The 10,834-nt window shown below is 45.4% G+C and overlaps 1 protein-coding gene across 1 annotated transcript in view; it reads right to left on the bottom strand.

Moving 5' to 3' along the window:
* Positions 1 to 3,431: 3,431 nt before the first annotated feature.
* LOC137531760 (cortexin-3-like) overlaps positions 3,432 to 10,834 on the bottom strand; it is a 171,724-nt gene continuing 164,321 nt past the window's right edge. Inside the window, exon 2 of the mRNA XM_068251724.1 lies at positions 3,432 to 4,154. Coding sequence (XP_068107825.1) covers positions 3,879 to 4,124 — 246 coding nt within the window. The 5' untranslated portion in view covers positions 4,125 to 4,154 and the 3' untranslated portion in view covers positions 3,432 to 3,878. The remainder of the gene's footprint in view (positions 4,155 to 10,834) is intronic.

The following is a 10,834-nucleotide window of genomic DNA, read 5'->3' as shown; positions in this document are numbered from 1 at the left end:
TAAAAGCCCCGGGTAACTTCAACTAATTTTCCCCCATCCCCCCTACAGTATCCCTTTAACATCAGTTGTATGCAAACTATTTGAGTGGTTACTAAGAGATACTATACATGACTTCATAGTAGAAAATAATCTTATTTCTCAGCACCAACATGGGTTTACTAAAGACAGGTCCTGTTTGACTAACATGCTCAGCTTTTATGAGGTAGTGAGAACGTTAATGCGGATATTGGGAATGCTGTAGATGTGATATACTTGGACTTTGCAAAGGCCTTCGACACTGTTCCACACAAAAGGCTGGTGCAAAAGTTGAGGATGCAAGGACTGGGGAAGAGTCTGTGTGCATGGATAGGGAACTGGCTAATGGACAGAAAACAAAGAGTTGTGGTCAATGGATCATACTCAAAATGGGAGACTGTTAGCAGTGGGGTCCCACAGGGGTCTGTACTGGGTCCAGTGCTGTTCAATTTATTTATTAATGACCTAGTAGATGCAGTAGTGAGCAATGTTGCTATTTTTGCAGATGATACAAAATTGGGCAGAATCATCAACTGTCAGGAAGATAGTGTCATATTGCAACAGGATCTGGATAGAATAGCTATATGGGCACATTGAAAAATGTAAAGTCATGCACTTTGGTCGTACCAATGGTCTAGCACCATACAAAATAAATGGGATACAGTTAGGGACATCAAACTTGGAGAAGGACTTAGGAGTACTCATCGACAACAAGTTAAATAATCGTACTCAATGCCAAGCCGCTGCAGCTAAAGCTAACAAAATTTTGGGATGCATTAAAAGGGAAATAAAAACTCGAGATGCTAGCATAATATTGCCCCTGTTTAACTCTCTAGTAAGGCCACATCTGGAATATGGAATTCAGTTCTGGACACCACATTACAAAAAAGATATTGCAGTTCTAGAGCAAGTGCAGAGACTAGCAACAAAATTGATACGTGGGATGGATGGTCTCACTTACAAAGAAAGGTTAGATAAACTGGGTTTATTTAGTCTAGAGAAAAGACGCCTTAGAGGGGATCTAATTAACATGTATAAATACATCAGAGGGCAATATAATAGCTTGGCGGATGAGCTTTTTGTCCCTAGGCCTTCTCAGAGGACTAAAGGACATGATCTGCGCATGGAGGAAAAAACGTTTTAGCCATTTATTTAGGAAAGGGTTCTTTACAGTAAGAGTGATTAAGATGTGGAATGCATTGCCACAGGAAGTCGTTATGGCAAACTCTATACCTGCATTTAAAGGGGGCTTAGATGCTTTCCTTGCATTGAAAGACATCCATGGCTACAATTACTAGGTAATGCCCAATGATGTTGATCCAGGGATGTTATTTGATTGCCATCTGGAGTCGGGAAGGAATTTTTTTACCTTTTGGGGCTAATTGGACCAAGCCTTGTAAGGTTTTTTTCGCCTTCCTCTGGATCAACAGGGATATGTGAGGGAGTAGGCTGGTGTTGTACTTTGTTCTCTGGTTGAACTCAATGGACGTATGTCTTTTTTCAACCAAAATCACTATGTAACTATGTATAGACTTTTATCCATGGGCTCTCCCCCATTAGCCAAGCCGGGCTATGCCGTGTACTGTCACGATCCACGTGTTCCGCCGTCAGGAACTTTCTGGTACGTCCAATCCCCGCCCAACTAGTTTAGTCACTCCCTCGTGACTCATCAGGAGCAGCGGGATTGGACGTCATACCAGGATATTTAACTTGCATTCACCAACTCTATTGGCCTCTAGACGCAGCCCTCTGGCCGCCACATGCTTACGTCCGCTGCTCCGTCTCTCACTGTTCCATTGCCGTGGATTGCCATTGGCCCCCAACCCTTGCCACACCTCCTTCACTCTGGTTGGCTGTATCAAACCTACAGCACCAACCCGCTTCACTTCTATCTAGATAGATGTTGTACAAGCATTATCTTTTGCCTAATTTTGCAACATTTCTTTATGAACAGAGCAGACCCATGGATGGAATTTAGGTAGGGTTAGTGACACAGCCTGTACTTCCCTTATTGCATCCGGGACACGAAGGTGAGTTACTTGAAAAGACTTTGACACACATATCTTGCAGCATAGCGTTTGTGCATATAACCATACCACATGTGATGCTGCTCATGATATGGGCTCACGATGAATATGCCCCACACTACTAACTGTACAATCGATCTGTTGTAAAATCACATGGAAATACTTTTGCACACCATATAAAGATTTGCAAAAATTGAACTGCGGAAAAGCATAAGCAATTCCTTCCTATGTTCTTAAAGAAACGTTAAACCCAAGGCCTTGGTAAAGAGACTCGGTGAACTGGGTGACAGTCCGATTGCAGTTGTCATACAATCACATTGGTTGATATATGGAGCTTAATTTCCCATACTGTATCTGTGTCTTGTGATTGGAAAGGGGTCTGTTTTATAAATTTATTAGAGGGGGCAGTCCTGTATTGTTTCAGTGATTGACACAGAAATAAATTATTGCAAATTGTTACACAAATGATCATTTGTGATTATTATTTAAAATATAATTGTAAGGTTCTGATTTGCTTCATCAAACTGATTACAAGCTTCTCCATGAGTTCTGTACACACAAACAAAACTAACATTGATACTCTACTTCCTAAAATAATCCATAACTGTGGTGACACATACTGTGCCTATACCACTCACTCCCAAGTCTCGCTCACAGACTTTAGCAAAATAATTTTCAAAACTTTGCTGTACAGTTTCCATGGTGACTAGAGATTTTGTCCTTTCTTTGTTTTCAAGACGCACCTCCATCAGTGCTGGCAGTGATGAACTGGTCCTCTTCAGCCTTCTAGATAACATTTACCACAGACAGTACAACATCTGTAGATATGTGCTCTTCCTTGCTACATAAAAACTTAAAAACATCTATGGATAAAATCCAGCTTTTTAAAATGAGACAAGTTTTTATCTACAACCTGTGCTTTTTATAAAAGACACATTTGTTTGTTCAGTTGCAGAACCTACAAAGGTGTCTCCTTTGGAATATACCAGCCATGATTTAAAAATGCCACCTGGGCCCTTTTTACATTGTTCTAATGGTATTAACATGAAGTATTTTTGGTTAGGCAATACACTTCACTTATGTGCTCAAAACTACCAACAGTATACAAGAATATTCAATGTTAACAGAGCTCAACGCTTCAGAAACATAAAAAAATGTCAAAACTAGCAATTGTGGATCTTTTGGTTAATTGATTTCAATAGGAAATCTTATATCCTATGGTGTTCTGATAAAATCTTTTTCAACCTTTGTAAAGTACATAACTGTTTTTAATCAAGGCAACTTTTTGGCCATTTATCTGTTTTCTGAACTTTTTGTCAAAACTTTATAGTGTTCCTTACTTTAACACTATTTTTTTTTTTTTATTTTTTTTTTTTTAATTAAGACTGAGGTATTTTTTGGATTCTATAAAGTACTATATAATTCTAACGTGAAGCACAGAACAGAACAGATTTTTTGTATTGAAGAATCAAACTGCTTCCCAGTGTTTGGTCTTTCAATGCACATCTACAAGACCCACATACACAAGATAATTCGTTACAGAAAAAGGCTCAGCCCACAAAGCCCTGGGTTAGGCTTGTACAAGTGTGCGATTGTGAGGCTTTGCCTTTCTATTTTAATATTTGTATTGGTAAAACTAATGTTATATTTATGTTACCTTGATTGGAGAATAGCATCAGATACAAAGCTGTAAACATCACGCACAAGTAGGCTTCAAGGATACAAAATACCAACCCTCCCCCTAACTTGTTCCCCAGTTGAATCCTCCTGAAGGCCACCAGTGAATTTTGAGTTACAATATCTGCATCCCACAATGGGGATAAAAAGGTCCCAAAGTCAGGCCCAGCGGTAATCGAAGGTGTCTTTTTCCATGTAGTCTGTCCATGTTGAAGAGGGCATGCTCCGGTAAGGATCAAGAAGGATCCTAAAACATCGAATAATCAGAAGGCCCAAGAAGATGAAGAGCAGGAACACCAACACGAAAGCCGCCTTCTGCTCCAGGGTAAGAGAGCTGACGGGATGCGCAGAGCTGGAAGATGACATTGTAGTACTCAGAAGCTCTCCAGTCATTGTTAGAAGCATTTTGCTACCTGTAGTCCTTCATTTCTCAACCTGTAAAAATAAACAGAAAAAGTAACAAAGTTGGCTATAGCTTAGGGCCATTGTGTACATCTCTGGCCACAGTGCCTTCTAGCAGTTATTGTACAGATGACTAGAGATGGTCAATGAGATGCTAATAATGTTAGCTTTCATTTAAATTGTATGCAGCTTGGAACTGGGGTTGGGCCAATAAAATTCATGTCTGAGTAGCCCAATTCCAGGCTGCATTTGCATGCAAGCTGGAATTATTATCATTTAATTAATTATTCAGATGACTATAACCAGTGGTGGCTCCAGGAAATTTTTTAGGGGGTGCTATGCAGGTGCTAGATCTTCTCTAGGGGTAGCTTTGGCCGAAAAATTCAGGGGTCGTGGTCAAACCAGGGGTGTGGTCAAAAGGGGCGTGTCTATTCACTGGAAAGTAAGCGTGTATAGGTAATAAAGTTGCCCCAGTATAGGTAGTATAGTTCCCCAGTATAAATAGTATAGCTGCCCCAGTGTAGGTAATATAGCTGCCTCAGCATGGGTAGTACAGTTGCCCCAGCGTAGGTAGTCCCAGTGTAGGTAGTCCAGCTACCCCAGTGTAGGTAGTCCTAGTGTAGGTAGTAGTACAGCTGCCCCAGCATAGGTAGTACAACTGCCCCAGCATTGGTAGTACAGCTGCCCCAGTGTAGGTTGCCCCAGTGTAGGTAGTACAGCTGCCCCAGCGTAGGTAGTATAGCTGCCCCAGCGTAGGTAGTATAGCTGCCCCAGTGTAGGTAGTACAGCTGTCCCAGCTTAGGTGGTACAGCTGCCCCAGTGTAGTTAGTACAGCTGCCCCAGTGTAGGTAGTCCCAGTGTAGGTAGTACAGCTGCCCCAGTGTAGGTAGTCCCAGTGTAGGTAGTACAGCTGCCCTAGTGTAGGTAGTCCAAGTGTAGGTAGTATAGCTGCCCCAGTGTAGGTAGTACAGCTGCCCCAGCATAGGTAGTACAGCTGCCCCAGCGTAGGTAGTACAGCTGCCCCAGTGTAGGTAGTACAGCTGTCCCAGTGTATGTAGTTCCAGGGTAGGTAGCACAGCTGCCCCAGCATAGGTAGTATAGCTGCCCCAGCATAGGTAGTATGCTGCCCCAGGGTAGGTTAGGTAGTATGCTGACTCAACGTAGGTAGTATGCTGCCCCAGGGTAGGTAGTATACTGCCCCAGCATAGGTAGAATGCTGCCCCAGTGTGTGGGTAGTATGGCTGCCCCAGGGTAGGTAGTATGCTGCCCCAGTGTAGGTAGTATGCTGCCCCAGCGTAGGTAGTATGCTGCCCCAGAGTAGGTAGTATGCTGCCCCAGCGTAGGTAGTATGCTGCCCCAGCCCACTCCCCCAGCTCCTCCCACGCCCGCCGCTCGTGCATCCTTGTGAGCTGGTGGCTGCTACCTCTGTGCCTGTCCCCACCCACCATCTCCTCTCCTACGTCAGGCATCTCCCCGCCTCCTCTCCCTCTGTAGTGCTACAAGAAAATGTCCACCGATGTCCGCATTTGTGGACATCGTCGGCCATTTTCTTGTAGCAATACAGAAGGGAGAGAGAGCGAGGCGGCGAGCAGCTGGGGGTGCTTGGAGAATTTTAGGTGGTGCTTCAGCACCCCAAAGCACCCCCTGGCGCCGCCCATGACTATAACAGCTCTGGTCCTGTCTCCTTTTAAGTAAAATTTAAACTGTTTGTGAGCTCTGAAGAAAAAGAGACCCATATAATTAGGTTGGCTTCATATAATGTTCTTCAATAATTTCAGCTGATATTATTATTCTGCCGGGTTATTATTCTTCTCAGCCCCCCATTTTCCATATGCTACTCCTCTAACATTTAGTGATACAAGCACAAAACTTTCCATTCTTCTTCAATCTATAGCAAAATAAGTTGCTTGTGCTTTAATAAGCGATCCCACTCTCCGCACCCCTGCGGTGGACTGCTGAAGACCCCTTTTCGAATCACTGCCGCTTGACGCTTTTACAGTTTTGAAGCTACACTCCCCAAACTCGGGACCCAAAAGAGGGCAAAGCCAATGAAAATTTAGCTATTTTTTATATGCTACTACTTTCACATGAGTACAATTGTGAAATTTTGCACACTTCGTCAGACCATAGCTGTGTAGAATGCTATTGCTTTGTTAAGCGATCCCAGCCTCCATGGCCCTGCGGCAGCCCCCCACAGACTCCATTTTTTCCCTATATTTTTAATCCTTTCATTGGCAAGTTTAAAAACTTTGGCCACTTGTACAACTTTGAATTTAAACTCACCAAACTTGGGTCACTAAGTCATAGGGTCAACCTGAAACAATCTGTCACATTTTGGGGACTAAAAAAAATGAGAGGAGCCACAAATAACCAATTAGATTTTCCCTATCGACTTCAATGAGAAAATGTAAAAAGTGGTAATTCTAGCAGTTTTAAAGGACAACTATAATGAGAGTGATATGGAGGCTGCCATATTTATATCCTTTTTAAAAATACCAGTTGCCTGTCAGCCCTGCTGATATATTTACCTCCTTTGAGACATATGTTATCCGCCTCTACCATCCCCATCCGGCAGTCATCGCAGTCCTTTGCCGCCCCCATCCACCTCCACTAAACAATTCCTGGACAACCTGGCCTCTTGGCTCCCACACATCCTCTCCTCTGACCTCCCCACCATCTTACTTGGGGACCTCAACATCCCCATAGACAGTCTTTACTCTCCTGAAGCCTCTCAACTGCTCTCCCTCACTACTTTCCTTGGCTTCTCCCAACACACCAATTCCCCCACCCACCGCGCTGGCCACACTCTCGACCTGATTCTCTCAAAATCCGCCACCCTCCCCAACCTGGACATCACACCCTTCCCCCTCTCCGACCATCACCTCACTTTCTCGATCTCCCCATCATGCTCCCCCCACCCTCCACCACCCTTAGGTCATTGGCAGAGAGATCTGCGTAACCTAGACCCAACTGCACTAGCCAACCCCCTCCACTCCCTCACATCCACCCTCCAAAACTTTACTTGCCCAAACCAAGCTGTGGCCCAATACAACCAGGCCCTTTCAGCAGCCCTAGACATTGCTGCACCCCCCACATTCCACCCCAGCCATCCCATCAACCCCCAGCCCTGGCACAATGCACACACTCGCAACCTCCAAAAACAGACACGCGCCTGTGAACGCATATGGAGGAAATCCCGCCTCAACTCCGACTGCTTGAGTACAAGGCCAACCTGCAGCTGTTCTACTCTGCATTAACTGATGCAAACAAAAATACTTTGCTGCCCTGATCGGATTCCAAGCCTTCAACCCTCTGCGCCTCTTCGCCACCTTCAACTCCCTCCTTAACCCCACCTCCGCCCTCTCAGCCACTGATCTGTCCACCCACTTTACCAACAAAATAGCCAGCATCCGACGGGAAATCTCATGCCTCCACTCCACCAATACCTATCCCCCACCCCACCCACCACTCACTGCTTTTACTCCTATCACAGAGGATGAAGTCAGCTGTCTCCTAGCCACTTCTCCTGACACCTCCAGCCCCCTAGACTCTGTGCCATCCAACTGCCTCTGTCCTCACTTCCCTATTCTGGCTCCTGTCCTCACCTCTCTGTTTAACCTCTCCCTCTCCACGGGCACCTTCCCCTCTGACTTCAAACAGGCCACTGTACTTCCCCTACTTAAAAAAGCCTCACTAGACCCCTCACTTCCATCCATAAACTCCTGGAGCGTCTAGTCCACCAATGCATGACCCATTACCTTAACTCCAACTCCCTGTTTGACCCCCTACAATCAGAATTTCGGCCAGCTCACTCACCAAGGTCGTCAATGACCCCACGCTTGCCAAGGCCAAAGGAAAATACACTATCCTTCTCCTCCTAGACCTCTCATCAGCATTCAACACTGTTGATCACTCCCTGCTTCTCCAGTCCCTGCAATCTGTGGGTATCCAAGATCTTGCCCTAGCATGGTTCTCCTCAGTGGCGTAGCTAAGGAGCTGTGGGCCCCGATGCAAGTTTTACAATGGGGCCCCCCCAAGCACTCTATACATAACAATTGATGTGGCACACTAAAACCTGCCAATAGCAACTACAGTGTCAGAGGTGCAAGAAGGGGATGGGGAACAGCTTGTTAATGATTACCACTATTCAAAGTATCTATAGAAGTGATTATTATGAGCACAGGACCAATAGAGAGCTAATACTGTAGTTGAGGGAGGGCCCTTCGGGGCCCCTCTGGCCCAAGGGCCCCGATGCGGTCGCTACCTCTGCACCCCCTATTGCTACGCCCCTGGTTCTCCTCCTACCTCTCAAATCACTCCTTCAAGACCTCCTTCAATGGTTCCTCCTCAACCTCCATCCCACTCTCAGTTGGGGTCCCCCAAGGCTCTGTTCTTGGTCCCCTGCTGTTCTCCATTTACACCGCCTCCACCGGAAAACTCATCTCCTTTCTGGGTTTCAACTATCACCTATATGCAGATGACACCCAGATTTATCTCCATACCACTGACTTCTCCACCACCACCATGGAGAAGGTATCCTCTGGCCTCTCGACTATTTCATCCTGGATGTCTGCCAGGTTCCTAAAATTAAACCTGGATAAGACTGAACTCCTAATCTTCCCGCCCCGTGCTGCTTCACCCCCCACTGACCTCTACGTCACTGTCAATAGCACAATCATTCGTCCAACCACTCAAGCCAGCTGCCCGGGTGTCACCCTGGACTCAGCCCTCTCCTTCACCTCCCACATCAAAACCGTAGCTAGGGCCTGCTATTTCCACTTACGCAACATCTCCAAGATCCGGCCTTTCCTGACCCCAGACACTGCCAAACTCCTTGTCCATGCCCTCATCATCTCCCGCCTGGACTACTGCAACTCCCTCTTGTCAGGCCTTCCTCAAAACCACATCGCCCCCCTACAATCCATCATGAATGCAGCAGCCAGACTCATCTACTCCTCCCACTGCTCTGTCTCCACGACTCCCCTACGCAAATCCCTTCATTGGCTTCCAATTCACTTCAAAATAAGCTTCAAGATCCTATGTTTGGCAAACAAATCCATACACAAGTCCTGCCCAACCTACATCTCTGACCTGGTCAGTAGATATACACCTGGCCATCCACTTCACTCCTTCAACAACCTCCTCTTAACCACCCCACGCATCTCGCACTCCCATGCACGACTGCAGGACTTCAGTAGAGCTGCCCCCATCCTGTGGAACTCTCTCCCACTGCACATCAGGCTTGCTCTTACCTTCAACACCTTCAAAAAAGCACTCAAAACTCACTTCTTCAAGGAGGCCTACATGAACTCAACACTGCCCTAATCCTTTCTGCCAATAACTTCTTGTTGCACCCCCTCCTTTCGTGTCACCAACCCCTCCCTCGAGATTGTAAGCCTTTGGCAGGGCCCTCTCCCCTTGTGTATCATACTTGACTGTGTGCACTTTACCCAGAATTTGGAACTGGTAATTTTTACCACTACCACTCCGGTTTATGATCTGGCATTGTACTACTGACTGCATTGTGTTGTGTATCTTATTGCTATTACCTGTATTGTTGTATCTATTGGGCTTGATTCACAAAGCCGTGCAAACTGTTTAGCACGGGTGTGCTAAACAGTTAGCACGTGAAGTGCCGTTCGCGTACTTTTGCGCACGCAAAGTGCTGCGATTTGCGCGATCGCGGACTTTTGCGTGCGCAATTTGCCGTGATGCGCGCAAATCGTGAAAAATTGCGTGCGCAAAAGTCCGCGATCGCGCAAATCGCAGCACTTTGCGCACGCAAAAGTACGCCAAGGGCACTTCACGTGCTAACTGTTTAGCACACCCGTGCTAAACAGTTTGCACGGCTTTGTGAATCAAGCCCATTGTCTATTACCTGTATTGTTCTGTCATCCGTTATCATTGTCTGTAATCCTATTTATTGTACAGCGCTGCATAATATGTTGGCACTATATAAATCAAATAATAATAATAATATTTAACTGCATTAGTGGCTGCTGATCTATTTGGCTGCCTTTGAATAACACCAGAAACAAGCATGTGGCTGCTCTTTTCAGATCCGACAATAATGTCAGAAACACCTGATCTGCATATCCTTGTTCAGGGTCCATAACCAAAAGCATTAGAGGCAGAGGATCAGCAGGCGAGCCAGGAAACTGGTATTGCTTAAAAGGAAATACATATGGCAGCCTCCATGTACCTCTCGTTATAGTTGTCTTTAAAAACCAGAGACCCCAAACTTGTTACAGTCAGTCACTGGGTGACTGGGGTTAGCATTTTGAAAAGTTGGTGGAGCCACATACAGCTAATCAGACCAATGAAGCCCTTCTTATTCTTATCCTTATGGCATTATTCAGGTGAAGTTTGAAAAATTAGAATATCGTGCGAAAGTTCATTTATGTCATCAATTCAACTTAACTCCTTGAGGACCACAGACAGTGTTGCACTGACAGGTGGGAAAACTGAGGAAATCAACTTGCTGGCTGGTTTCTTTAAAAGCCAGAGACCCCAAACTTGGTACAGTCAGTCAATGGGCGACTGGGGTTAGCATTTTGAAAAGTTGGTGGAGCCACATACAGCCAATCAGACCAATGAAGCCCTGCTTATTCTTATCCTTATTGACATTATTCAGGTGAAGTTTGAAAAATTATAATATCGTACGATAGTTCATTTATGTCATCAATTCAACTTACTGTAACTCCTTGAGGACC

Source organism: Hyperolius riggenbachi, chromosome 9 (assembly GCF_040937935.1).
Source record: "Hyperolius riggenbachi isolate aHypRig1 chromosome 9, aHypRig1.pri, whole genome shotgun sequence".
In the NCBI taxonomy this organism is placed as follows: domain Eukaryota; kingdom Metazoa; phylum Chordata; class Amphibia; order Anura; family Hyperoliidae; genus Hyperolius; species Hyperolius riggenbachi.
This window is presented reverse-complemented; position numbering and strand designations above follow the sequence as displayed.